A 27883-nucleotide genomic window follows, 5' to 3' on the forward strand; every position below is an offset into this window, starting at 1 on the left:
CGCGCGTACGTCTTTCGTTTTTCGTGACGTACGTGTGGTCGTCGCGTAGTGTGCGCGAGCGCGCGCGGGCGCACGACGCGCCCGGCGGGGCGGGGGGGGGCTGAACGACGCACGTTGTCTTTTGGTGTCTCTGTTTTCCTGCATCGTCATCGTTGTCGTTATGCGTGGAGTCCACCCTTCACCTCCTCCTTGCCTTTTTATTATTATTATTATTTTTTTTTCTTTGCCTCCACGTGGGCGTAGCACAGCTGGCAAAGGCCAAGCGACAAGCCGTCGAGGAGCGCTGTGGCGAGAGAGGGGGCTGTGCGCTTTGTTTGGTTGTGTGTGCGTAGACGTGCGACCCAAAGACGAAAAATAAGAAGGCTGGTGGGGTTACCTGTTCGTTTCCACCCGCCCTTTCTCTGCCTGTGCGTTCCTTCTTTTTTAATTTTCTTTTCTCCCTTTCGGCTCCCTTGTTGCGCCTTAAGCGGTGTGGTGGAACTAACGGAAACGAACGATTTACGCCGACCAGTAAAGAGGTCAGTGCCGCGTAGTTGCGGGCAGACGGACCGTTTCCGCTTTCTTTCGCAGGATTCGCTTCATAGTCACGCCCACGCGCGTACCGTATGGTTTCAGAGAGGCTTACAGTGGGCACCTACTGTGTGTGTGTGTGCCCTGTAGGAGAGGGAAAGGAGAAAGAGGAAGCGGAGGATGGAGTTGTTCTGCGCCGAGGTGCACTGTGCCGAGCAAAGGGCGGAGGTTTGACGTAGGGCCACGGGTGCTGCTGAGTGATAGGAGGCCGCTGGAGAATGGGATATGGAGAGGTGAGACCGACAGGCAACCGCAACAGCAGCTGGCTCACCTCTGTCACTTGCCTTCTCCTGTAGTCTGCCGCACCGTGTTTCTTGGCGCCTCCTTTTCCTGGTCGCTGTCCTCCCCTTCCGCACCTCTCTCTTCTCTGGTTCTGCCTCATCCTTTACACCCACCACTTTTTCAAGACGCCTTGATGCCCCCCCCGCACTACGAGGCCTCGACAAGGACAACGTGCTGTCACACAGGTGTATGATGGAAAACACTCTCTCCTCTCTTGCCTGTGTTCTGCTCTTGTTTCTTCGGCACCTTCCCTCGTTCGGCTCCCCATGCACCAAGCCGCAGGAGCCACGTGCACGCCCACGCCTCTAAAACACGGCCGTAGAGAGACGTAAAGAGGGTGAGGCGCTGTGGCTGTTCGGCTTTGCTTCTTCTTCCCGCTTTTTCCTCTCTTTTTTTTTTTAGCATTTTGCTGCGTCTTTGCGGGGACGTGGTGTTGCCCCGTGCTGCCGCCACAGGAGGACAGGAGCGGGACTCAGAACGGTGGCTCCGTGCGGGATTTGCTGCGTCATCACACCCACACACACACACACACCCACTCGCATACACACCCCGCTACTCACGCCACGGGTGCTGTTGCTTCACACCCACACATGTAGCACGGCGGTAAACGCAGGAGTGGGACTTTGCAGCCTTGGGTGTTTGGCTTGCGAATCTCTGTTTCCCTTTTTACTCTTTTAATTAGCTCAGGGCTGGGATTAAGACGGGGCTTTCTTCATCCCAGCCCTGAGCTGGTCTCACACTTCTTCCCGTAGCCGCGCTTCGTGTTTTCCGTTAGCAGGTGGCGTTGCTCTACGTGTTGATCGCGTGCACTTGATGGACGACCGTCTGATCATGGCGAGCCAAGCGCGCTCCAGCCTACTAGATGGCGCTGCGGGGTTGCCACCATCTCTGCCACAGCGGCAGACGACAGAGATGGAAACAGGGAACCACATCGTACATATTCTTCGTGCTCTCCAGCAGCTACAGCCACGCGTGCCGGGGCCATCGTCAACCTCATCGCACCTCTCCAACGAGTCAAAGTTTGAGGATGGTGCCGCTGCGTGGATGTGCAGTCACCTGGATCAGCTGTGGGAGTCGATTGCGTCATCGACAACGACAGCGCCATCCGCAGACGTCAACACTACTGCTTCGACTCCCACGCACCCTCGCACACGACTTATTCTTCAGCTTCTCACCTTGGACGTTATCCGACAAGAGCGGCGGCGAGGCGCTTCTTCGCTGGCCCCGCCGCTGCATTCCTCTGTATTGTCTGCCACACCTTTTCTGGGAGCGCCTAGCGTAGCGCCGTCGCCTGTTTTTGCTGTTTCTGCACCGGCCGCTTGCAGCTCTCTACGCTGTATAGCCTCTTGCTATCACCACACTCGCTTTGAGAAGGGCGGTTTGCCTCTTGTCCATCACTGGCTCTGGCAGCGTGCGGCGGCGCTTCCGTCCGGACTGGTCGTGTCCAGGTCTCCTTATGGTGATCTCAGTGCTCTCATGATGGAGTGGGCAACACTGGCGCTGCCAGCATGGCGGGATAGTTCGGAGGAAATGCAGTGGCGACGAGAGTGTGAGGAGGCGCTGCGCCTTGCGCATGTGAGCGCCGCTGCGGCAAAAGCGTGCAGTTTGATTAACCCGGCCGAGGGAGCACGAGAAGTAAAAGAAACTTCTACCGCGGTGCCTGACCTGGCGCAGCAGTCAATTGCTGGTGCAGTTCACACTGTCGTCGCGAACAGCGTTAGTAGCCTCAACAGCAACCAAGAGGCGCCCATACCACAGGTTAAGGATGTTAACGATAAAGCTGTGACGGCACCATCATTAGCTACCGTGCCCGGACCGCTGTTGACGTCGGCTGCTGATGGAACAGCTCCTTCCCGCTCTCGACGTGTACTGCGGCTTGTCGTTGGGGCGACAACAACAAACCCCGCTGACGTGCAGCAGGTCGGTCTCACCATCGCCAATACTGCTGCTGTTACCCCTTTGCCCAGTCCATCTCTGGAGAGCGAAGAAACGCAGGTGAAGAAAACTCTAGGGGGGTTGACGAGTGCACCCGGCAATCTTGGAGCCCTTCTGATGAAGTTGCCGCCACAGCCCCAGGCTGTTGACACGCCGGCGATGAGCTCAGCGAACGCAACTGATGGTGACAATAGTGATGTGGGAGTCAATAAGAGACTAGCCATACAGCTTTCCCGCAGCAGCAGCAGCGGCAGTGCTATCCCTCCAGGAGCAGCTACCGATGCCACACCAATCATCGCGGGTCCTTCGTGTAGCACCGCCGTCAGCAATGTGGAGGTGGGAGTGGCTAGGAGGCCGCTAATGCCACTCAGCGACGAGGACGTCATGGATGAAGATGACGAAGCGCAGGGGTTGATGATCGGGGCAAAAGGCTGCGCTCTGGATGTCAGCGTGCCTGTCTCACCAGCCGTGGAGGCAGGCGAGAACATTGGGGTATGTATGCAGTCGCGCTTGCGTCGCTGGCGCCGTCTCGCCCCTGTTGTTTTAGATGCCCCACCAGGCAGCGAGGCAGCACAGAACGCGCTAGCTGTGCTGCAGGCGCTGGGCTTCGCGACGACTGGCGAGAGCGAGCGAGTCGACAAGAGCCTCATTGAATTGACACGATCGTGCTGCTCAGCGCAGTCGTCTGGAAGGTCTTTGAAGGGGCCGAAGGTGTCTCCATTATGTCGTTCCAGCCAGAGTGCAGCACACGCGCCGACACCGCGGTCTCCTCTAGGGCGTCTGCCTCCTCTCCTCGCAGCGCATGCGTGGCTCGTGGACACATCGCTTAGATCATCATGGCTCGCCCACATTATTGCAGTGCCATCTCTGGAATCCTCGCTCGCTGTCGGCGACGGTGGCAGTGAGCTTTGCCCCAAGGATGAGCAGACGGCATTGGTCTCTTCGAGAGACCCTCAGACCACTCCGCTACCAGTGTCCTCGTTGCCGCCTTCATTCTCGGTGCACTGCCGGCCCGACACGCTTCCTCGTCTGCAGCTGCCCGAAGCCTCTCCTGCACTACCGTGCATCGCCTTGGCGGATCATCGGGTCTTCACAATGCTCGATGAGCTGCTGTGGTGTCCGCACACATCTGCAAGGGCTTTTCTTCTCCACTTTGAGGAGAACTTGCACGAGTACTTGTGCTATCCGTTGGCTGGTGTGTGCACAGGTGTCACTACAGCAGCGGCGCCGACTGGTTCGGCGGTCTGTCAGTCGCATCAACAGCTCGGACAAGGGGAGCTTGTTGCCGGTAGTCATGACACCTTTGCACCACGCCTTCTCACCCTGTCCGCCTGGAAGGCATATCTCGAGCTACGCTATGGAAAGGCACACCTGCGGCATCCGAAACGTCTACATCATTCGCTGTCGACGGCCGTAACTACCACCAAAGCAGCGGCTTTCATCACCAGCGACGACCAGCACGCCAAGCCCAGCTTTGCTGCTGCTGCTGCTGCTGCCACCCGTGCAACAGCAGGCGGCTCGCATAGCACCGATCAGTGCGAGGCAAGAGAGCTCATCGCCGAGGATGAGGCGGCCCCACAACCCAAGGTGGCGTCTGTCCCCGCGTCTGCTGCTGCTGTGGTGGCGCGCACGCCGCTCTCGCCTTTTGTTATAGAAGCCTCTGCTGCGTCATCCTCGGCGACGGCGAGTACCACCACCTACGCTGCACTCATGGACGTAGCAGCAATGGTGTTTCTGGCGGAGCTGCGCCGTGTAGGTGCCATTGCCATGGTGGAGAAGGCAAGGAGCACCGTGCAGTCCCTGCAGGCGCGCCACGCGCGTTGCAGTGCTGGACAGCTGCACAAGTCAGCACAACAACGCCGTGGAGACAGCGGTGACAGTGCGGAGTCAGTTATGGGCGTGAAATTGGCCTCCCTCACGGAGGGCATGCGCCAGTGTCCGTCTGCCACTGCCGGCGCAGCCGACGCTTCTTGCTTCAAGGCGGTGCAAGACGGATGCGGCGTCTCGGTATCCTCGCTGCAGGCCCTTCTGGAAGACATCGTTGAGTCGGACACGACACTGCTCAGCTACGTTTGCAGGTGGCTTGCCCCGGTGACACTACCGTCTGTCGTCGCCACGACGAACAATACGCAGGATTCACGAAGGGATGTAGCTCATGATAAGTACTCGTTGGTGACGGCGGCTGCACGTCTGTGGTTGGCACTCGTGACAGTGCTCAGTCTGGGTGAGAGTGCAACGGCCCAGTACGTACGCAGCGTCTTGATGTCTCCGCCTTGTTTGCCAGCCATACCTTTCTCTCCTTTTCCCACTTTGGCAAACACTGAAGGAACAGCGGCAGAGACTGTTGGCGTGTCTTCACCGGCAATGAGGACGTCATTGGCGCCGTTTACCATGCCAACGCTGTTTCGGAGCACACTGGAGGATCTATATCAGGAGGAATGCGCCGCTGCTGCTGCTGCTGCTGCTGCTGCCGTGGCTGACAGCGAACACAGCCCACCATGCCGACAGTCTTCACCACCACTGTGTGGGCCGGGATCGCTGACGGGTGAACGGGACCCAGTGAGGAGGGCGTCGGCCAGCTGCCGAGCCGCACCAACTTTCGTAGCAACAGCGACCCTGCAAGGGCGTGAGCACGTGACCCCAGCCACCCAGGACACACTTGCGCTGAGCGCGGCAGTGGCGCTGCGGCACCCTCGCGTGATACTCCGGCAACTTCACTTTCTATGGCAGCTGAGCTACGGTAAGAACTACGATGCGAACATGACTAAGACCGACAGCAGCTCGCACCGCACGACGGCGCTCAACTCCACGATACCTGCCCCGCCAGACACCGAAGGGACAGCTGCAAGCTCTCGGAGAGCCGCTGGTGCAGCGGGCTACCGCGGTACTGCGAAGGACGCCGGGGACAAGACAGTACCATCTTTCAAGGAGGAATTCGCCGCTCGAGTCGCCAGTCTTGTGGAGTGTGTGGAGTTAGCCTCGCTTGCTGGTCTGCCGCCACCACTCGCCGCATCACTGATGCCGTCCAGACCATCTTCTAGCGCGGCTCCTGCAGAGGCCTCCAGTGGTGCGCTGAGTGAAGATGCTTCCGTCTCATCAATGCGGCAATGTCCGACAACGTCAAGCACTTCTGCGGCTTCTGCGCCAGCTGTGGTCGCGCTCCTACAGCAGCCATGCAGCGCCGTAGATTTTCCACCTCTGTCTCCCCCAGCCGCAGGCCCTGCCAGCACTGTCACCGCCCCTGCGGCCTCGATTCGCCTGCGCCTGCAGCTCTCATCCAAGCCTTCGTCCTCCAGCTCCGTCACAGCTGCGGTGGGCGCATTCAAGTCTCAAGCCACTGATGGCGTGAAGCGGTCGCGTGAGCTGCACGGGATGGGCGACACTGACCTGAGCGTCACGGAACTTGCTGTGCTGTCGAGCTCGGCCGGTGTCGTGGCGGGGAGTTCGCAGCCGTCTAAGCTGCATCGCGTAGACAACGTGGCGACGCGTTCTCTACCACTCAGATCACATAGCGGGAGACGAGCACCGCCGCTGCCACCACCACCACTGGAGAGCTTGGGGGAGCTGCATGTGCGCTGGGCAGAGGAGGTCCAGGGACGCAGCAGTGCTATGAGGTTTTCGCTCGAACCTTCCACTACGACTTCTTCTGGGGAGACGGGCGGTGGTAAGTCCAGGATGACGAGGTCAGTGCTTCTGCTCAGTGTGGTGGTCGATGCCCTCTGGGATGTGCTCCAGCACGTACACGCACGGATGCCTGGAGTAGCGCTAGGCCCTCCTCATGTGTCTGGTGGTGATGGTCCAGTTCCAGCAAGCGATCCTTCAGCAGTGACATCTGCTTCCTCCTCAGCCCTCGTAAGAGACGCCAAGGAGACGGCAGGAGGAGCATCTGTGCGTCGTACACTGCTGCTGCTGCCCGTGAGTTCCGCCTACCGTGCCCTGCAGCGCCTGTGGCAGGCTATCAACCTCCCAACTATCTCCGAGTGTGACGTGACTGCCCCCTCGGAAACTGGCACACTCTTTCTTACTGGTGGTGCAGCAGTGAACCACCCACGGCTGGACGTGGTTCTCCCCGCTACCGCCTCTTCTGGGCTGACACCGGCGGTCGACCTGCGCGTGTACACCTCCCTGACGGCGTCGCTGCGGGGCGTTGTGTGCCTGGTCCTCGGATATGCGGTGCACGAGTGCTTGCAAGCCATCTGGCGCATGTGGTGCGCGCCTTGCACCACGCACGAGAGCGTAGCAGCGACGGCGAGCTGCGCTATGGCGTCGTCTGATTCAGCACCGCCGTCACCGTGCGCGCCTTTTCCACCTTTGTATGGGTCGTACGCATGGCTAGCTGGGCAGCTCAGCGCACTGTATGAGCACGTCCTTCAACCTCTTAATCGAATTCTAAAGGTGCCCGTGCTGGTAGTGAATGGCATGGAGCCTATCGGCGACTACGGCGCGTCCGATGTCGTGGGAGGTGACAGGCACGTTTTGGCAGCTCCAGCCGTCTTACCGCTGAGACAACCTAGCGTTGCGCATGCGGAGACGCTCACGACGGCAGCGTGGCTGACCTACAGTCCACTGGGGCTCGTACTGTTGCCGGCTGTTATCCGCCAGCTCGACGCCGCCATGCCTCCACTCCCGCGCGGCGAGTGCGCAGTGACGAGTGGAGGGCTTCACACCCTAAATGCACGTGAGGCGTGGGCTCGAGTGAAAGCAGCGCTTCAGCAAGCCGGTGTGCAGGCATGAGCTGTGCCCCCCTCCCCTCCCTCTCCAACCCACACACTCCTCAACACAATTATCGCTTTTCTCTCCTTCGTTGGATACTCCCGCGGAGCTAAATGCACGTGCAGGGGCCAGCAAGAAGAGAGACAGTGATTAGCTGCGTAGGAGACGCAGGCAGACTCGCATGGGGAGGCTCTGTGCGCCAGTGATGGTGGACGTGGCTGTGCATGTGACACGGACTTGTGAAAGAGTCGTGGCAGAGAAACGCGATGTGACGCAGAAGCGAAGAAAGCGCTTATGGCTTTGTGCGTTCCTTTGTTCAAAGTTGAAGCAGTGCGCGACCCCTTCTCTCCGTTCTCCAGTTCCCCTCCCCGTCCTCTCTCTTTCACATTCGCCACGAAGTTCACCGATTGCCGCCAGAATAGCAGCGGCCCCAGCCAACAAGCGAGAAGACCGGAAAAAAAGCCCCCACAGCTCTAACTGCCTCCTCGCAGAGCGCAATTTGTGTGCGAGGGAGATTGTCTCGCACTGCGCCAATAACGTCGACTTGTTGGCTCGGCATTTTCGTTTATTTTTTTCGGTTTGCTTTACAATGATGTAAGCCGACACGGGTCTTAGTACTGTCGGATGACATCGGTGAGTGAGTGTGGGGAGGATCGCGCTGTCAACGAAGACAGCGCTCTTACTGATGTCTCCCGCCTCTCTCTCTTTCTCTCTCCTTCCACCCCTTTGCTTCGGTTTTTTTCTTTGTACTTTTCCGCATTCTCCCACTTTCTCTCTTCGCTTTATCCTGCGCTTCCACTAATCAACTACACGTACATCACAACCTCCACATGTGCATGTATGTGTGAGTGCTTATGTGGGAGAAGGAGAGGGAGGGGGGGGGCGGTGAACGTGTGTGTGTGGGTATGTGTTATGTGTTGCCTCTCCGTTTCCACTCCTCCTCAAGCGTGGCGTTGGTCATGGGGTTTCCCTATCTTCTCCTCTACTCTATACGACTACATCAAACGGCGAGGACTCTGCCACGTCACTGCTGACGTGCGTATAATGGCGAGAGGTCGAGAGAACTCTACGCACGTTTTTTTTTTCATCTCGGCTCCAGCAGTCTTGGGAAGCACACGCACACACACACACACACACGTGTGCACCAACGCCGTCCGCAGACCCCTTCCTTTTGTTGCACCTCGGTCTCTCTCTCTCCTCGACATTCCACCTTTCCCGGCTGTACCTCACTTACTCGGAGGATGGCCATGTACATGGACTCAGGCGAGTGCAGAGACGAAGACGTGGTGAGAGCCACTGTTTTCCTCCTCTGCCACGCACTACAACGCCTGTCTTGCTCGTATTCAGTGAGTTTGAAGGCCGAGGTCATCGGCGACCAAAGACATGATGCCAGGAAGCAACAAGGGGCTACTCAACCGCTTTGTTTGCCTCTGTGCCTCGTTGGGTAGGATCTTTATTTTTCTCTAATCCCTCCCCTCTTCCCCTGTTTTTTTTTCGCTTTTGTTTTCCGTTTCAGCGCCATCAACGCCTCTTCCGCCATTTCCCCTCTTTTCTCTCTTCAGCCGAACACACACACACAAAAACCGGCTACCAGACACACGCAGCACTTCCTCTGGCTTCTCTAAGCCCTCCCCCCTCTCCCTCCCCTCTCTTCTCCTTGTTGTTTGTCTGAGAAGCGGAGCGAGCAGATTATCCCCATGGCTCTCGCACTCAACAACTCCCCCCGCCCGGTTCCTTTCATACACTACCCACGGCTTTAGCTGCCAACGCAATAGCGAAGTATTTCGGAGCAGAAGGACTAGACGTGAATTTCTCACGCATTCAGCAAGCAGTGCTGTCTCCTAGAGCATTACGCAAAGGTTCCGGAAGTGCCTCTACGCCTACGAGTCGTCTAGCGCACCCTTTCTTTCCCTCTCACAGTACCTCCGCCCCTGTCCCTTCTCCACCTCTTCGCTTCGCACCAGACACACTTTTTCATGAAAGAAAAATGGCAGATCATCCAAACACGAAACCGCACATGCAGCTGCTGGCGAGTGGCTCTCAGGGGCGCATCAGCGATCTGCACCGCTTCGCTCTTCTTCTCGTCGGCTCCTTTGGTACTATCTGCGGCTCCTTTGGCTATGCCTTTACTCTCGTGTTACCAAGGATGCAGGAGCGCTACAACCTCTCACAGCGTGACTTGGCCTCCGTGACGACAGTCGGCCTTGTGTTCGGCTTCTTCATGCTTCCATTCGGTGCACTGTACGACTACTTTGGCCCCCTTCCGGTGGCGATCTTGTCCATGATTTCGTACCCACTTGGTGCTGTCCTGACTGCGCTGTGTTTCGAGGGCCTGATTGAGGGCAGCACTGTGCGGCTTTGCGTCTTCAACGCTTTCCAGAGCGTGGGCATGTCCCTGACAGACATTGTCTGCTGCATGACGGTGCTGTCATACTTCCCATCAAACCGCGGCCCCGTGATCGCGCTGCTGAAGACATTTCCTGGCCTCGGCTCCGCGATTGTTGGCTCCTTCTTCGCCGGATTCTTTCACGAGAAGGTCTCGGATTACTTGTTCTTCCTAGCTGTCTTCGCCTTTCTCACGAATACAACCTGCGCCCTCGTGATGCGCCTGCCGGCGTACCACCTGACCGGGTACCAGGAGAGCCATCTGAGCGAGGAGGCGAAGGAACGCCTCCTCGCGACGAAGACACGGTACCTCAAGCAGGCCCCACCAATGTGGCGCTTCATCCTGGGCTTCATCATATTGGTGCTCTTCATCGTCTACCTGCCGACGACGTCCGCGCTCGTTGCGTACCTAAGCTTGAGCAGGACTCACAAGCTTGGCTTCGCGAGTGGAACAGCTGTGCTGGTTGGGATGTACATGCTGATCGCCGTCCCGCTGCCCGCATGCCTGAGACGACAGCTTACATGCCGAAAGAGCAGGAATGTGAGCGACAACGACGAGACGTGCGAGAGCCGCGCGAATGACTGCCATTTGCCAGACAGAGAACCATTCTGCACTGACGCTGATGCTGACGCCTCCGCGCAGAAGGCTGCCTTGACTTTGACTGAGGAGACCCTCGAAGGCGATGGGCAGCGGGCGGCTCACGTCCCCACAGAGACGGATGTGGACTACCTTGCACCGCAGTACCAGGGCACGTTCCTGCAGAATCTCTGCACCCTTGAGCTGTGGGCTCTGTGGTGGACGCTGCTGTGTGTCTTCGGTGCCGAGTTTGTGATCATCTACAATGCGACCTTTATCTTGGGTGCTCTGCAGGGCAGCGCGCCGGTGACGTCCCTTACTGCTTTGCTGACAGTGCTGAACGGCGTGGGCAGCGCGGTGGGCCGCCTGATGATGTCTTTCTTCGAGGTGTGGTCTCAGAAGCGCAAGGCGGAGGACCGCGTGCCGATCACGATTGCGCTGTTCTTCCCTACCTCAACCATCATTACTAGCATCATTATGTTCTTGACGCTGCCGGCTGCCGCGCTCCCGCTGCCGTACGTGATTGCCGCGCTCGGTAATGGCTTCTGCGCTGCCTCTCAAATTCTGGTAGCGCGCACGATCTTCGCAAAGGACCCTGCGAAGCACTACCACTTCTGCTTCAGTGCCACCATGGTCGCTAGCGTGCTGCTTAACCGTTTCCTGTACGGCGAGTGGTACACGGTGCAGGCGGAGAAGCAGGGCAGCAGGCGCTGTTTCGGCAAGCACTGCGTAATGATGCCGCTGCTCGTGATGCTCGGGCTCGCGACGAGCGCCTTCATAACAGACGTAATAGTGCACTTGCGCTACCGCTCGTACTGCCGGCGTGTCCTGGTGGAGCGCGCTCGTCTGCACAGCGAGGTCGCCGATGTTGAAAAACAGAGGGCTGCGGTGGCTGAGGAGGTGGTGTGTGAATCGGATGTGGCCCTTGATACCGAGAACAAACCCCGCGGCGCTTAGCAGAGAAGACCACTGACGGGCTGTAGTGGGCGTAGCGACAGGAGCCTTCACATACACATTTACACATGTACCCACGCGTGTTTCTCGCACTCCAAGACTCTTGCCCAGCTTCCTCCCTTTTTGTTTTCGTGTGCTTCTCCACTCTCCTGAGTGTCTGCCCATCGTGCACACGGCTGAGAAATGCACTTCGTCTCTTTTGTTTTCGGGTTTCTCTCGGCTCCTTCTTTGCCCTTTCAGTTGTGTGTGCGTGTGTGTGTGTGTGTGTGTGTGTGTCTCCGCTTCATATTTGTGTATTCGTAGTGTTGTGCGTTGGTGCTCATGTTTTTATTGCCGCTTTGCTCTCTCTCACACACACACACACGTTTGCGTGCGAGGGTTTCAGCTCTTTGCTGCTTTCTTGGCCAGGACATGTATGTATGTATATGTATACGTATGTACTTATCCGCATCGTTCCCTTTGCTCTACAGGTTAGTCAGTTGCTTCGAATCTCACGACTGTTTTCTGACTCCCTCCGCTTTCCCATGATTTTCCCTTTTCCCATCGCTCTCTCTCTCTCTCTGGTGGGGATGAGTTCGTGTGTATATATTTCTTCTCATCTTTTTTTCCAAGCCCTGCGTCTTCCGTCTTGTGGGCAGAATCCTCTCCACCCACATACTCCGTGAGGTAGGAGTGGCCGAGTAAGTGTGAGTGGATGTGCGGTCACAAGTGACGAGGCGCGCTGACTCTGTGTTCGCTTTCGAGTACGGTTGCTTCTGTTTTTCTTTATTGCTCTTGCACTCATTCTCTCGCTGCCTCGATTCTTCTCGCGCGAATTTTCACTGTTTTCCCCTCATATATGTATATATATATATAGGTTTGCTACCGTGCGTTCCTCATTCTCTTCGCTCCCAAGCATCAAGCGGGACCACATCACTGGACTACGTGATCACAGGAGTAAGAGAGACGTAGTCGATCTTCGTCTTTGTGCTGATCCGGCAGCCCGTCTGTTTTCTTTCTTTTTTTTTCTCTCTTGGAGCACTATTGTTTCTTTTCTCGTCCTCGTGTGGTCGTTACCGGCGTCGCTTCCATGCTGTCTGCGCGCAACTCAATATCACCGTACGAGCGGGCGTGAGCAGGTGTGCCAGGATGTTTTTGCTTGTTGCGCTATGTTTTTAATTAGCGGCTATCAGAGTTCTTTAGTGCTGGCGCGGATGGGGCATGTTTCCCTTCTCGCTATTGTGCACAGTGTTTCGCGTGGCCTTTTCTCTCTTCGTGTAAGCTTTTGCCGTTGCTTCGCTTCTCTTCATTTGTGTCTTTCCTTAAACTGCACGAGCCACATATGACTCCCAGTGGTGAACTCGCGTTTGTTTTCCATACGCGTCGGTGGCGCCTCCGGGCATTCTGTACGGACGTGGGATTGCACGTGCTGTGGGTGAGGCAAGAGCGCATGCTCGGCAAGTTTGGGTGCCCCTGCCTTGCTGAGTCCTCGGCTTTAATTGTTTTAGTTTTTCTTTTTTCTTTTTTGCTCGTCTCCTCAACATAGTCCCGTAGATCCTGAAGAAGCAACGGAAGCCATCGAAGAACAAAGCCACCGCATCATTATAAAGGGAGTCCCGGTTGAACCATAATCATAGCAGACGCCTCGCCAAGTTGAACTCAGGCAAACCCACACCATTGAGCAACAGAAAACGCGTTGTGCAAAGGAGGAGGAGGGGGGGAGTGAAGGCAACGAAAGATTGGTGCAACTCTCTCTCTCTCTCTCCCATTCACACTCATCTCCCTCTCCACCCTTTTCACATCGCCCTAAATACCCCTGCACTTGGCAACTAAGAAGCCAAAAAACTCCTCCCTTCTCTATTTTGTCTTATCTCATACCGTAGCGTCGTTTCCTTTATGAGGCTTTAATTTTGCTTATTCTCCTCCCTTTTTCCTCGGAGCTCCGGCTTGTGCTGGCGACGTGGTGCCTCTCTGCCCGCACACCAGCGTGCGTGTGCTTCTGGACAGAATGAGCATCTCGAGGATCATGAAGATGCGACGCTGGGAAAAGAATGAAAGGAGGCTCTGTGTTTTGGAGGCACAGCAAATGATGCGACAGACCAAAGTAAGTATTATAACTGTAAACCGAGAAGTAAGGGGTATAGTATGCGAGCACGCTCTTAGTTCACCCTTTAAATATCTTCCCTCCATATCCCTATCCTCGCACCTACGCGTTATCGTTTGCTTTATTCTCTTCGCGAGTGACCCAGGGGTGGCCGGATTCCGCCTCGCGCCCGCCCGGCATGCACCCGGAACACCCCCGTTACCCGCACTGCTGACGCCACAGCCTCCGCTCCCGAGCAGGACACTGGACACGACCGACTTGGATCGAGGCGTGCAGACCGGTCAACTCCGTCCGGCACCGATCGCACAACACCCATCCGAGGACGGGGCGGGGGCGGGGGGGGGGGTGGCAGGAAGAGCCCGTTAGGCGCATGGGCCGACTCGACGGCGTGTGGAGCGCCTGAGACGGGCGGGATCTAGCGGCAGTGCGGCAGTGACGCGGGTGAGGCGTGGCTGTGTGCGTGCGGTTGCGGACTTGTCCGTGACCCAGTGACCGACTAACAGAAGAAGCCTGGCACAGGCTGAGCCATTGACTCCCACATCATCATGCACTGACGCGGCTGCTGAGCTTGCTTTCTGTGAAGTGTGAGACAAGGGTCGCTTTCCTGGCGTTTGAACTCGTGGTGGCCATCACTCGCCCTTCACCCTGTGTGTGTCGCCACCCGCACTTGCGATGCCTGGGGCCCGTGTGGGCGCATCGTGCGCGGCCTCCCCTTCGCTGACGCCACCGCATCTCGGCCTCTCTCTCGCGGACGCGGACGTGCTACCGTAGCGAGAGCAGGCGAGAGGTCGCTGTGAGGGGAGACCAAGGGCGGCGCAAGGCAGAGCGTTACGGAGCAAGCACGAGGAAGATGGATCGACGTACTGCGGGAGCTGCAGTCGCAAGTCCCCCGCCTTCTTCCGCTCGTCTTTCTGCCAGGTTCCGTGGCCGCTACGCGGGCCGCGCGGCCTCCTGTGGGGGTGTGCTGCTGCGCTGGCACCACGCTGTCACGTGTGCACTCCTTGCCCTCCCCGTGTGCCTCACTGAGCATTGCATCTCATCTTATTCTTCTTCCTCTCTCTCGCTTTGATGTCCTCCGCGCATATGCGTCTTTCTGCGCGCAGCCGCCCCCTCCACAACCCGTTTCCTTCAAGGAGCCGCCGCCGTGCCACTTGCAAGCTGGCCTCACCGCCCCCTCGATTCTTTCGCTTTGGCAGTGTCCATCGTTGGCGAGTAGCACCCTTATCATTTCTCTCGCTTCTCCGTCTTCTTCCGCCCCCGTTCCAGTCTCTCTCTGCGCCTTCGGCATGGGTGTCTAGTCTTCATCAGGTCACAGCCTCGCTCACCGTCACTGTTGGGCTCGACCCTTCTCTCCCCTTTCCGCCTCTCCGAGCTCGTGTCCCAGCGCTGCATCTTCGGACTCCCCCTTTTGCGATTACCGTAGTAGCGGGGATTACTCTGTGGTGTTGTCCGCCGCGCACGCTCGCACCCGCAGGCGATATGCAGACCAACGAGAAGGTTGAAATTATCCGCCTCGCGACGGGGCCGCAGGAGCCCATCAACGAGTACAGGCGGTTTGCGATCCTGGTGCTGGGCTCCTTCGGCTGCATCGTGTGCTCCTTCAGCTATGCGTGGAATCTCATCTCCGGCACGATGCAGCAGCGGTACGACCTCACGCAACGCGACCTGAGCACAGTCGTGACCGTGGGCCTCGTGGTGCAGTACTGCGTTCTGCCCTACGCCTTCCTGTACGACTACTTGGGCCCCCTCCCTATTAGCATCCTCAGCACCGTGTACTTCGCCCTCGGCACGCTGCTGCTTGCGCTGTGCTTCATGGACAAGGTCGAGGGCAGCGTGGTGCGTCTCTGTGTGTTCAACGCGATGATGGCGACTGGGTGCGCCCTTCTTGATCTTACCTCGTGCATCACCGTCCTGTCTCACTTTCCGACGAACCGCGGCCCCGTAACGGCGCTGCTGAAGACGTTTACCGGTCTTGGCTCCGCGATTGTCGCGTGTCTCTACACCGGCTACTTCGACTCCAACGCAGAGAAGCATTTCTTCTTCCTGTTTTCGATGGGCATTGTTGTCGGCATTTTGTGCATCGCGTTCATACGCCTGCCCCCCTACCACCTGACGCAGTACGAGGAGCGGAGTCTGCCTGATGAGGTGAAGGAGCGCCGCCTGGCGACGAAGGCACAGTACCTGCGTCAGGAGGCACCGCTGCGCCGCTTCGTGCTGGGGTTCATCATCCTGGTTGTGCTCATCATCTTCGTGCCGACGCAGAGTGCGCTGGTGAGCTACCTAAAGCTGGGTAAAGCGCCGAAGGTCGCGTTTGCGATAGTGACGACCGTTTTGACGCTTCTCTACTTACTGGTCGCGGCCCCTCTGCCGTTCCTGAACAGCAGCCACATCCCGATCTTCAACCGGGCATACTCGAAGCGCGACGCGCGCGGCGATGCCGACAGCAGGGACTCCACCGAGCCGCTGGGACTTGAGGAGGCGCAGATACGCAAGTACCACGCGCCGGGTGAGGGGCAGCAGCGCGGTAACAACGCGAAGGGTCTGCCCTACGACGCGGCTGCCGTTGCGGAGACACTGGATGATGAGCGCGGTGCAGTGGCCTCGGCGGAGCTGGAGACGGAGATTGACTACCTTGCGCCGCAGTATCAGGGAAGCTTCATCCACAACCTGACGACGCTGGAAATCTGGGCTCTGTGGTGGACTATGTTCACCGTGGTTGGCGCCGAGTTTGTGATCATTTTCAACGCGCGCTTCATCTTGGTCGCCCTTCAGAGCGCGCCGGTGAGCGAGTCGCTGTCTACCATGCTGACAGTGCTGAACGGCGTGGGCAGCGCTGTGGGCCGCCTGATGATGTCTTTCTTCGAGGTGTGGTCTCAGAAGCGCAAGGCGGAGGACCGCGTGCCGATCACGATTGCGCTGTTCTTCCCCACAAGCTCTATCATCATCAGTATCATGCTATTCCTCGTGCTGCCGGCAGCCGCGCTCCCGCTGCCGTACATTGTCGCTGCCCTTGGCAACGGGTTCCTCGCTGGTGTGGCGATTTTGGTGACGCGCACGATCTTCGCAAAGGACCCTGCGAAGCACTACCACTTCTGCTTCACTGCGTCGATGCTAGCGTCGCTGGTGTTCAACCGTTTCCTGTACGGCGAGTGGTACACGGTGCAGGCCGATAAGCAGGCGCGCGCGGATAAGATGTGCTACGGCAAGAAGTGCGTAATGATGCCGATGCTGGTGCTGCTCGGTCTTGCGTGCAGTGCCTTCATCACTGACGTGGTTCTGCACTTGCGCTACCGCTCGTACTGCCAGAAGGCGCTGTCAGAGCGCGCGCGTCTGCGTGAGGAGGCGGAGGCCTCCCGAAAGGTTGAGGAGTTTGAGAACGCGGCGGACGACGATTTGAGCCCCCACTCTGCCGCCAGGGAGGAGCAAAGGAGGCGCGCGTAGCGAATCCACTGGACTTTCAAGAGGAGCGTGTTGAAGAGCATGTACAGGGCCGAGCTGTGCGGATTGCGGTCTGCTTTGGCTGAGTAGCGCGACACATCTGTGTATGCAGTTCGCACTGAATGAGGCGCCCTATGCAGTCTCTCTGTGCATGCGGAACACTGTCCGCCCCCCTCCCCTCTCTGCCCCTTTCCGTTCACTTCTCGGCATCCGCATTGCTGATTGCCGCGCCGCATCGCTCTGCTCCTTCTTTTGTTGTCTTCTGGCGTTCTGATTCTGGCGGCAAGGCGTGAGGCAGGCGCGAAGGCGAAGAAACGGAGAGGCAAAATCAAGCGAAAAAGCAAAATACCAGCAAACAATGAGGACGCGCGCATGCCCAGGCGTGTGTGTGTGTGTGTGTGCGTTAGCTCTCCCCCCTTTTCCTCCTGTCACCTGTGCCCTCGTCTTGTGGGTTGCCCCCTTACAACTGCGCTGTATTTCATTTGACGGTCTTGCAAAGGCCAACCATCGCCGCTTTCTTTCTTTCTCTTTCCTGTGTTTTTTTTTTTCCCTTCCTCTCCTGTTGTACACGTCACTTTCTCTTCTCGCTCTCGTTTTTCTTCTTTTCGCAGCGGCCTTGTGTTCTTTCCTTTGTTGTTTCCCGTTTACTTTGCCCACCACGCCTCCCCCTCCCCTTTACTCCCTGAAATGAAAAAAAAACAAAGAAAAAAATTAACCGGATACCCCGTGTGCGCCCAGAACACCCGCCTCCTGCTCACTACCTCGTCCACCCCTTCGTTTGCTCCCTCGTTTTGGTCTCTCATGAGCCTCTCTCTTTTTTTTTGTGGGGGAGAGGGGGGGGTGGGCGTTTGTCTTCTCCAAAGCAGAAGGCTACAGCTGAAGCGACCAGCGCGAAAACGAGGAAATGGGCGCATAGGCGGAAAGCGACCAGCCTTTTTTTTTTAAGCATCCAACGCCCACCTGCACGGAGTACCACCACTCAAGAAGAAACCCACTGCGCATAGATGCACATCAAAGTCGAAAGGTAAAGAAGCCAGTAGTAGATATGGATGTTGACTTCCACTTCCCCCATCGCAATCGATACCACCACTCCACTTCTTCTGACCTGCTTGGTGTTTCTTCCGTGGCATGTGCGATGAGGGATAAAAAAGGAACAAGAGAAGGGTCGACGTGGCAGTAATGCCACGTGAATCTTCAAGCACTGGTTGGCGTCGATCTTGTCTGTGCTTCGCCTTCTCTTCTTGTGTGTATCTTTGTGGAGATGAGGCTCTCTTCCGTTGGTAGCGTCTCTCTTGTATATTTTTGCGTCTTTTGCCTTTTTTTTCTTCCCTTGCGCACTTCCACTGTTAATCGTCTTCCTCTTCTTTCTTTTTTTCTTTTTCTGTTTTGCTTGGGAAATGTTTGTATGGAAGAACGTGGCGCGCTTCTGCGTTTTAAGAATGTCTTGTGCTTGTACGAGTGGCACAGAGCCGCATGCTTGTGCGTATGTACAAGATGTGTCACGGAAAAAAAAGGAAACCGATCCTTTTCATGCATGCAGTGTGTTTGCGTTTCACTTGCGGGCCCATAATATTCTCACTAAAAAAATCTTCTCCATGGGTATTTACTCCTTCTTCCTTCTTTCTCTCTCTCTGTGTGTGCTTCTGTTGTCACTTCTCATCTCGACTTCACCGCTGAGGGAAATACAGCATCATTACCATCACCCACCATCTTCTCTTGTTTTTATTCCCCCCCCTCCCCCCATCCCCTTTCGCTTGCTGTTTTTTTTTCCTTTTCTTCGTTTGGGACGTGCACGGTAGGCTGTCTCGGCGGTGAGGCTGCTGCTGCTGCTGCTGCTCATGCATGAGTGCCCTTCTACCTCTTGGTCTGCTTTCGCTCGCTCGTTCTCTGCCTTGGGCGCTTGAGTAATCCGGCAAGGGCCAATTGGTGGTGGGGGGGAGCGTGTTGGAGTGAAACACCAAAGGCACAGGAGGCTGCACCTACTCACAGACATATGAATCGATGGACACCAGAACTTCTCACCGTAGACATGTCGAGCATGACGCTCGTGCGCCATCGTTATGCTTCTTTCAGGGACTTTTTAGTTTTTTTTGTATTTTTTCTCGATTTCTCGTGCGAAGCAAAAACAAAAAATCGATGAACCTCCCGGGAAGCGCAAAGTGAGGAAAACAGCGGCCACCAAAAACCCTCAAAAGGAGCAACGAGAGAAAATAAAAAGCGAGAAACATTGAGGCACACCGCGTCTTTTTCACTCGCGTACACTCACGTACGAATGAATATTGTCCACCGCTGATGAAAACGAAAAGGAAACCACTAACGGGGCCGGGGAGCAAAACAAGAAAACACGCCTGCACAGACGCACGGCGTGAGAGTCGTTGAGGTGCTGTTCAGTATCGTGAAGGGGAAATAAGCAAAGCAACATACACGAACATAAGAAAAAAAACAGCGTGGACAACTGCAGAGGTGTGCACGCTCCCCCCCCCCCCCACCCACACACTAATGTAGGACAAATAAAAAAGTCCTTCGATGTCTTCAGGGAAAGTGCAGTAGGTAACTAAAATGAGTCTTGATTCTTATGCGAGTGTTTACAAAAGAGCTCTCACGCACCGACAGAGGGTTGAACATCGGGACCGTGCAGGGCTGCCGTGGTGTCCTATCATGGTTCTAATTACTTTTTTTTCTTGCCTTCAAGTTTACACCCTAATTCGTTCTCTCCCTTTTCCACCTCCCCTTCTCTCTCTCTCTCGTATGTGTGTGTGTGTGTCAGTGCAGCAGCAACATCTTCTTTGGTCCCTCCCTCCACTACCTGACGCAGCGCTGGAGTACAACCAGAGGCAGTAGAGCGAGGGACAGCGCAGAGGGGGACGTTTTGGTCCCACCCCTGCACTGCGCACGCAACCCGCACCCCTCCATGTGTTAATGTGCACCCACAGATGGGCGCATGCCACACACACACACACACACACATGCACACGTGGAGTGGGTGATGGCGGCGGGAGGAGGACGAGGGACAATGCAGTGGCGCGCAAGTGCGTCGTTTCATAGGCATGTGCATACTTCAACCGTGAACATCTGCAGTGGAAAGTCCTCTCCCAGACGACCCCCTCCCTTCCAACACCGTCACAGGTCATCGCAAGAGGGATACCGGAGAGCGCATCGATAATGTGATGAAAAGAGAAGGCGAAGGCCGGATAAAATGGGAGCAACGCTCACTAAAAGCAACAAAGCAAAGTCACCCAAAGAGGCCAGATGAGCGTGAACGGCAACGGCAACAACAGTAAAAGAACAACGAAGGCACGCAAACTGACCTGGACGGAGCACTGCTCCTCTTTCTTTCCATTTTACTCTTCTCCGGCCCCTTCTCACTCTTTCCTTCTCCATCATGCTTTCTCTTCGGTTCTCTTATTCTCCCTTACCTCGCAGCGTATGTCCTTGCGGTTTCCATCTTCCCGTCTCCTTCATGGTCTTGGATACTTCACCGCAGTATCAGGCTCTAGTACCCGCCCTCTGGAGAAGCCCACAGCCTGCAACGTGCCCTTGGGTACCGCTGCGGGCTCTTCCTGTAGTCTGGAAAGTCTGTGCTGACGCTGTGCGGCAGAGACGTGCGGCCATGATGGCGTTTGTGCCTGCTCACTGCGAATAATGTGGATGATTCAGCACCAGCACTGGCGCCCCCCGCCCCCCCCTGCGTACGCCTCTCATTTCTGTCTGTCTGCGCCCATTGCGAGCTGGAGCGCAACGTCGAAGTCGACAGGCCGGCGAAATCGGCAGCGGCAAGGGGGGGGTGCCGACGCTCACCGCATGGGTTACTGATCTGGCCACCTGCCTCAGATACCCAGGCCACCCCTGCAGCCGCGCTCCCGCTGCCGTACATTGTCGCTGCCCTTGGCAACGGGTTCCTCGCTGGTGTGGCGATTTTGGTGACGCGCACGATCTTCGCAAAGGACCCTGCGAAGCACTACCACTTCTGCTTCACTGCGTCGATGCTAGCGTCGCTGGTGTTCAACCGTTTCCTGTACGGCGAGTGGTACACGGTGCAGGCCGATAAGCAGGCGCGCGCGGATAAGATGTGCTACGGCAAGAAGTGCGTAATGATGCCGATGCTGGTGCTGCTCGGTCTTGCGTGCAGTGCCTTCATCACTGACGTGGTTCTGCACTTGCGCTACCGCTCGTACTGCCAGAAGGCGCTGTCAGAGCGTGCGCGTCTGCGTGAAGAGGGGAAGTGGTATCCGGATTGCTAGTTTGACGCTTTCAGCGTTGCTGAGGACGACCTGGAACCTACAGAACTGTGGAGGTGGAGAATGAGTTGTGCGGTGAGGGGTGAAGTGGATGGCAGACGAGAGACATCGCTCACTGATGGAAGTCCTGTTTGCGTGATCACCTCAAAGTTTAGCGTCCACTTTTGACTTTTTGCTGACTGACACGCAGAGAGGTGTGGAGTGGTGAGGTGCTGGTGTCGATTGCACAGTGCCTATTCTAGCATTCCCTCGTCCTGGCTAGTGTCTCAGGGAGATGGTGCAACACCGTGACTTCTTTCCTCGACCTATCCTCTTTGATCACCCCAATAGCAGGGGAAACTATGAGCATGATATCCCAGTGCCCCAGTGCCCTCGCTCTGTGCGCTGGGATGCCAACCAGCCCCCCCCCCTGTCCCTGCCAATGCCGGACCACTGCTGTCGGCGGTCAGGTTGTGGGCGACGCGCCGTCGGTGCGACCCGCGACCGTAAGCCCGCTTGTGCCATCCATGTGCTGGGCGGAGTGTCAGCGTGGCTCGAAGGCGTCTCACCCTGCTCTCGCTGCCTAGCGGTGTGGGGAGGCTGAGCCCCCGCGAGGCGTATGCGCGCGGTGGCGACTCGCCCAATGGGAGCTGCTGCGAGGCAGAGGCCGTGCCCTGATGACGGAGCCGACGCGTTGCTGTAGCGCGTGTCTACGGCTGCTTTGCACCACGCGGTGGGGCCCCTGGGGGGCGGGGGGAGGGGGCAGCCCGGGGAGGAGAGTGGCGTTTAACTCCATGCTGCACGGTAGAGCAGGGACTTAATGATAACATTTTTTTTCTTATGTACACGACTTGATTGCGGACCTGGACAAACACACCGTAACCGTAGGTGTGAGGGTGTAGTAGTAGCCTTGAAGGACTGCGTATGACACTCCAGAGTGGGGCTGTCAGCAAGAGTGAGGTGGGCTGAGGGAGGAGGAGGAAGCGCGGCAGGAAGCGTGAGAAGGGCAAAGGAAGAAGGACCGCGCGTGCTGCTTTCCTTTGCTTTCCTTTGCTGTACGACAGCCTTGCTTGTCCCATACTCGGGGCCTCCCTTCGCCTCATTTTAGCTGCTCGCATGTCTTGATGGAGGGTTTGTACTGCTGCTGCTGCTGCTGCGAAACGAACACCACAAAAAAGGTACGAACGATTCTGTTGCCCTATTCCACCTTAGGTTTTCACCTTCAGCTCGCCAAGAAGGCGTCGCGAGTTGCGAGAGGGGATAGTAGAGTGGGTTGCCGGAAGAAATCACTGTACTCCTGCACTTCCGGCGTCTGTGTTCTGCAGGTTAGTCCCTCGACCCGCATTGCATCTTTGTGTGTGCGCCGCATCTTTCCACTGCCGCCTCCGTACTCGTGCCCAATTGTGCCCCCTCACCAAAGGGGGATAACGACATCATCACCGTCTCCCTTTTCCCTGTCTGACTACGCCTCGTTCCCCCTACTCCCATACGACCACTCTAGACAACCAAACAACAAACGACGACAACCGACAGCCACAAGCGCAGTTGAAAGCCAGGATCTTCTTTCCTTCCCCCCCTTTCCTTTATTCGCTTGTGTGTTCGTCCCTCTCCTCGCCTCTCCCCATCGCACCGTTTCTCTCAGCTTACCCCGCATCGTTCTTCTCTTTGTTTTTTTTTCCGCCGATTCGGGCGGATTTTTTTTACATATTTTGTCAGCCGAAAGTTATCCAAGTTCACTTCACCTTATCAGCCGCCCACGCCCTTGTACTGCCCCCCCCCCCACACACACCAGCGGGTGTACTTGTCTTCTGCCGCTGCTCTTTGCGTCTTCCCTTCTCTCTCTCTCTCTTTCTCCTTCCTTTTCTCCCCACGGGTGGAGACTTCAGCACGGATACGCGCCCCTACGTGAGCGCCGCCTACATTACCGGCCATTTTTCCCCTCCTTGATTGGTTTGTTTGCCCATTATCTTCTTACTCGTTGCATATATATACATATATAAATATATACCCACACATATATACCTGCATTGATTATTCTTGGTCTTTTGGCTTTTATGCTGCTGCTGAGGACGCTGCCGTTTTTTTTTCTCCCCGTCTCTGACTTACCGCGCATCAAGTTGCTGCAGCATCGACAGAGTCGACGGCACTACTGCCATACACGCACGCCTACCTACCCCACACAAGTCCCCACGTCCAGTCATGCCACGCCAAAACGAGCCAGGTGACGCTGAGCGCCGCGTCGAAGTCGACTCAGGCACAAAATACAATGTGGTGAAGCTAGATATGATGAACCAGCGTCCGATCAGCGAGGCACGTCGCTACGGCTTGTTGTCGCTGGCCACCTTTGCCATGATCTGCGCCTCAACGTCCTACGCCTTCAACCTCTTCAGTGGGGTTCTGCAGAAGAAGTACAGCTACGATTCTCGTCAGATGTCCTCCATCAATACAGTGGGAATGGTGTTTGCCTACTTCTTGCTGCCTTACGGCACCGTGTACGACTACCTTGGCCCGCTACCAGTGTATATCCTTGCGTCTGTGCTCGCGCCACTGGGGCTGCTGCTGATGGGCCTCACGTTCCAGGGTGTGATTGCTGGCTCCGTAGTGCGGTTCTGTGTGTTCAACGCGCTGCTGAGCCTTGGCAGCCAGCTCTTCGACCTTGCGACAGTGGTTACAATGCTGAGCATCTTCCCGACGCGTCGCGCGTGGGTCGTCGCGCTGCTGAAGACGCTGATGGGACTGGGCTCTGCAATCATCGGGTCTATGCGCACGGGCTTTTTCCTGAATTCACCATCGAGCTACTTCTTCTTCCTGATGGGGTTGGTACTCGTGATCGGGGTGAGTTGCATTGCCGTGATGCGGCTGCCATCATACCACCTGACGGGTCACCAGCAGAGGCGCCTGAGCGATGAACAGAAGGCTGCTCGCGGTGCGCGTGTCGCGGCGTACCTGACACAGGAGCCACCCATGTGGCGCTTCTACCTGAGTATTGCGGTGATCCTTGTGCTTGTCGTGTATCTACCGACGACAAGCGCGCTGGCCGCGTTCACGGACGCTTCGAAAACGAAGCACGGCCTGCTTGCCTTCGCGATCGTGACAACTGTCATCACATGTTGCTTTCTGCTGATGCTGGTGCCGTGCCCGTGGCTGGATCGCCTGACGATAAAGAGGTCAAAGGATGATGAATCGGCCGAGAATGCAGAGGTACTAACGGACATCGACTACATCGCACCGCAGTATCAGACTACTTTCCTGCAGAGCTGCTGCACAGTGAGCCTGTGGTGCATTCTGTGGACGATATTCTGCGGCGTTGGTGCCGAATTCGTGATCATCTTTAACGCGTCGCCTATCTTCTCCGCCCTCACGAAGACCCACACCCTGGATACCACATTGTCTGCTCTGCTGACGGTGCTCAACGGTGCTGGCAGCGCACTGGGTCGCCTGGCCATGTCTGTGTTTGAGGCGTACACGCAGAAGCGCAAGGCGGAGGACCGTATGCCCATCACCGTCGCCTTCTTCGTGCCAACGACGCTGATTATAATCTCCATGGTGCTGTTCCTTGTGCTGCCGGGCCGCTCGCTGCTGATCGCTTTTTCGCTGGCGGCTGTTGGTAACGGTTTCTGCGCCAGCGTGTCCATTCTCGTGATCCGTACAATGTACGCCAAGGACCCTGCAAAGCACTATAACTTTGGCTTTAATGCGCTATGGATCGCTGCCATCCTGCTGAACCGCCTGCTGTACGGTGAGTGGATCGCGTCTCGGGCCGACAAGCAGGGCCACAAGGTGTGCGTTGGTCGCGAGTGTGTGCTGATGCCGCTGCTCGTTATGATTGGCATGAACCTGACAGCGCTTCTCTCGAATGTATACGTGCACATCCGCTATTCACGTTTCTCGCGCAAGGTGCTGACAGAGCGTTACCGTATTAAAGGGGAGGACGCCGCCGCGGTCACCTCGGAGCCGATCGACCCGGAGAAGGAGGCTGTGACTTGTGAAAAAAACGACATGCAGTACTCGAGCAGTAGCCTTCGCGATTTCCTTGACGGCGCCGAACCGCAGCCAACACGCCGCGACTCGAGTTAACGAATATTTGTGTACGCGAGGGCGAGGGCACCCGTAGCGTCATCTGCACCACCGTACTGCGCACCCAGTAGCTCTGCCTCCATTCTTCCCCCGTATCGTTCTCTTTCCTCCTATCTTCGCCCCACTTTATTTGGGACTTCTATAAACTCGTTGACTACGTGGCTGTTTCTTGTTTGTTTGCTTTCGTTTTCTTCTATTTTACGACTCTTGACAAGCACGCCACGACCTCCGACGACTCCAGCCACTACGCGCTCTTCCACCCCATACACTCTTGTACAGGCGCTCGCCTACACTTCCCTCTGTGCGCCTCCCCTCAAGTTTGGCTGTGCGTGAGGGTCAACATGAGCGTGCATGGTGAGATGTGCTCCATACTCCTCACCTTACTTCCATCTACATGCATGCAGGCGTAGATGCATGGACTTGGCATGTGAGTGATGGCCACCACGACGTCTTAGTGTGTGTGTGTGGGGAAGCGCAGCAGTGTTGCTGAAGCACAACTGGTGTGCGTGCCAAAGAGGGGAGGATGAACGGTATGAGGCTGACGGAGAGGAGTGCGCTCGCGCATCTCTGCGAGACATGTACACAGAGTGACTATAACGTGGCGAGCGGAAGAGGCTGCCGCTAGGAAAGAATGAAATGGGGAAAAAGGGAAAGGCGAAAGAGTGTGTCGGAAAGGGCCGTGACGCAAGACAAACACTTGCGCACACTGCTTAGGAATGCAGAGTGCGGGAGGAGACAAGACGAGCATTGAACCTAGCCTGGGCCTCCGTGCCTTTTTCAGTGCGAGGCAATGCGACTCCTCGCCGTTCCCCTTTCTCTTTTCTCTCTTGTGTGATCTCACCGTGGGGAGGCCCCTCACCCTCCCCCCTCCTTTCCATCTCCCTTCCTCTTCGTATGTTTGCATAGGAGTCTTTACTCTCCCTTTTCTTTCTTTGTTTCGTTTATTTTTTTGTCTGTTTATCTTCTTCACTTCACAGCTCAGCTTTATACTCACTAGGTGTGCTCCACACTACATCATTGCTGTATGTGAGTGTGACACCTGTGTGAGCTGGTGCGTATGTGTGCGTGTGTGGGCAGAGTAACTCGTTCGTTTCGTCGGCTTCCCGGCAAGTACTCTGTTCGCACTCACGTGTGGTGAAGTGATGTGCATTCGCGTGCTAAGCGGAGAAGAAAAAAAAAACACACGCCCGCGTACAACTCACTGTAACGCTTCTCTTCCTTCTTGGGTTTCTTTCGAACTGGTTCTTCGTATTCTTTCTTTTTAGTTTTCTTTGGCTGTTCTACCCTTACCCTCTCTTGGAGTGCGTGCGTGCGTGCCTCCTCTCCTCTCTTCTCTCCTCACTCCTCTTTTCATCGTTGTCGCCCTTTGCGCTTTTCTTCTTTATATCGTGCGAGAGAGTGGCAGAGGGGAGACGATCACACAACACGACACCAAATGCATCCCCGTGAGTCAATCCACAGAGCAACAACGCGCCAGCCAGAGCCGAAGTCAAAGTAATACTGAATCCCACTGGCTGCAAATCGTTCCTTGCAACTTACAGTGGACCATGGAGAGAGACAACAGGGAGAGAACAAGTCAGAGAAGTGCAGGAGGAGGAGACGCGAAGAGGATTCAACCATGATGTGTGCTTATATATGCCTTTTCACCGTCACGGCGCGCAACGAGATAAAATGAAGGCACACGTGCACAGACGGGGCCGACGTCTTTGCAGTAGAAGAAACGTAAAGATACCGATCTACCCACCCACGGAGGCTGTGTGTGGTCTCTTTTCATTGCTTCACAAGCTTACTTCTCTTCTTTTTCTTTTCATCCATCAAGTATGTATATGCATATGTATGTATATATGTGTATGTGTATATGTATATATGTATATGTATATGTGTGTATATGGATGTATATGTATATGTGTATGTATATATGTATATGTATATGATATTGTATTGTGGGGATTTTCTTTTCCTCTCGTTTCTTGTTTTTGTTTTCTCTGTCGTTACCTTGCGTTCGGCGTATAGTCTTTAAATAGAGAGCTGTGCGTGTGTGTAACTGTTGACATCAATCCTGTTTTGCTGCTCTATTTTTTTTTTTTTGCTGTTGTTTTATCGAGCTCATTCTCTCTTTCTCTCTCGTGTGTGGTTGCACAGACTTCCCCACGCTGTCAGCTGGCGAGGTCTCTATTCGTTTGAACGTTTGTAACGTGCTGCTCGGTGGCTGTGCTACACGCTGAAGGGAAGGACGAAGGGGTAAAAGGGCGCGTCTCCCTCTTCTTCCTCTCCTTTGAAGGGCCTCAGAGGGCCTTTTTGCTTTTCTTGCGATCGTGTTATATATATATATATATATATATACATATATATATATATATACATATATATATATATATGTTCTCTTCCCCCCCCCTTCCTCCTGTCTCGCCCTTCCCTTCCCTACTCCCCCGCTTCACCAGCCGTCTTCCTCCCGTTCCTCCACTTCTCTTTCCCTCTATTTTTTTTCTCGTTGCTCTCCGTGTTCCTCCGCCTCACCCCAAGTGTAAGAAGTGCCTTTTGTTTTCTCCTTCTAGCGGGGCCTTGTTGGACCTCTCTCACATGAAAAAGTGTAAGTGTGGGAGAAAAGGGGAGAGAGATGCGGAGCGGCGTGCGATATTCATTGGGAGGGGA

At 56.1% G+C, this 27883-nt stretch overlaps 4 protein-coding genes and 1 pseudogene across 4 annotated transcripts, besides 2 other annotated features; all 5 read left to right on the forward strand.

Annotated features, from left to right (window-relative positions):
• Nucleotides 1–1665: 1665 nt before the first annotated feature.
• Nucleotides 1666–7521, forward strand: LPMP_110660 (hypothetical protein; the record flags this gene model as incomplete). Its single annotated transcript, XM_010698613.1, has 1 exon — nt 1666–7521. One exon carries the CDS (start codon nt 1666–1668, stop codon nt 7519–7521), a length of 5856 nt encoding a protein of 1951 aa, XP_010696915.1.
• Nucleotides 7522–9487: 1966 nt separating this feature from the next.
• LPMP_110670 (membrane transporter, putative) lies at nt 9488–11419 on the forward strand (the record flags this gene model as incomplete). The annotated part of the gene is made up of 1 exon (XM_010698614.1): nt 9488–11419. One exon carries the CDS (start codon nt 9488–9490, stop codon nt 11417–11419), a length of 1932 nt encoding a protein of 643 aa, XP_010696916.1.
• Nucleotides 11420–13647: 2228 nt separating this feature from the next.
• Nucleotides 13648–13990: a repeat region.
• A 988-nt stretch (nt 13991–14978) lies between these two features.
• Nucleotides 14979–16940, forward strand: LPMP_110680 (membrane transporter, putative; the record flags this gene model as incomplete). Its single annotated transcript, XM_010698615.1, has 1 exon — nt 14979–16940. The coding sequence occupies one exon, from the start codon at nt 14979–14981 to the stop codon at nt 16938–16940; it is 1962 nt and encodes a 653-aa protein (XP_010696917.1).
• A 3611-nt stretch (nt 16941–20551) lies between these two features.
• Nucleotides 20552–21178, forward strand: LPMP_110690 (annotated as a pseudogene).
• Nucleotides 21179–21496: 318 nt separating this feature from the next.
• Nucleotides 21497–21964: a repeat region.
• A 1539-nt stretch (nt 21965–23503) lies between these two features.
• On the forward strand, nt 23504–25231 carry LPMP_110700 (membrane transporter, putative; the record flags this gene model as incomplete). The annotated part of the gene is made up of 1 exon (XM_010698616.1): nt 23504–25231. One exon carries the CDS (start codon nt 23504–23506, stop codon nt 25229–25231), a length of 1728 nt encoding a protein of 575 aa, XP_010696918.1.
• Between the last annotated feature and the right edge of the window lie 2652 nt (nt 25232–27883).

The sequence above is a fragment of the Leishmania panamensis genome (genome assembly GCF_000755165.1).
Source record: "Leishmania panamensis strain MHOM/PA/94/PSC-1 chromosome 11 sequence".
Lineage (NCBI taxonomy): Eukaryota > Euglenozoa > Kinetoplastea > Trypanosomatida > Trypanosomatidae > Leishmania > Leishmania panamensis.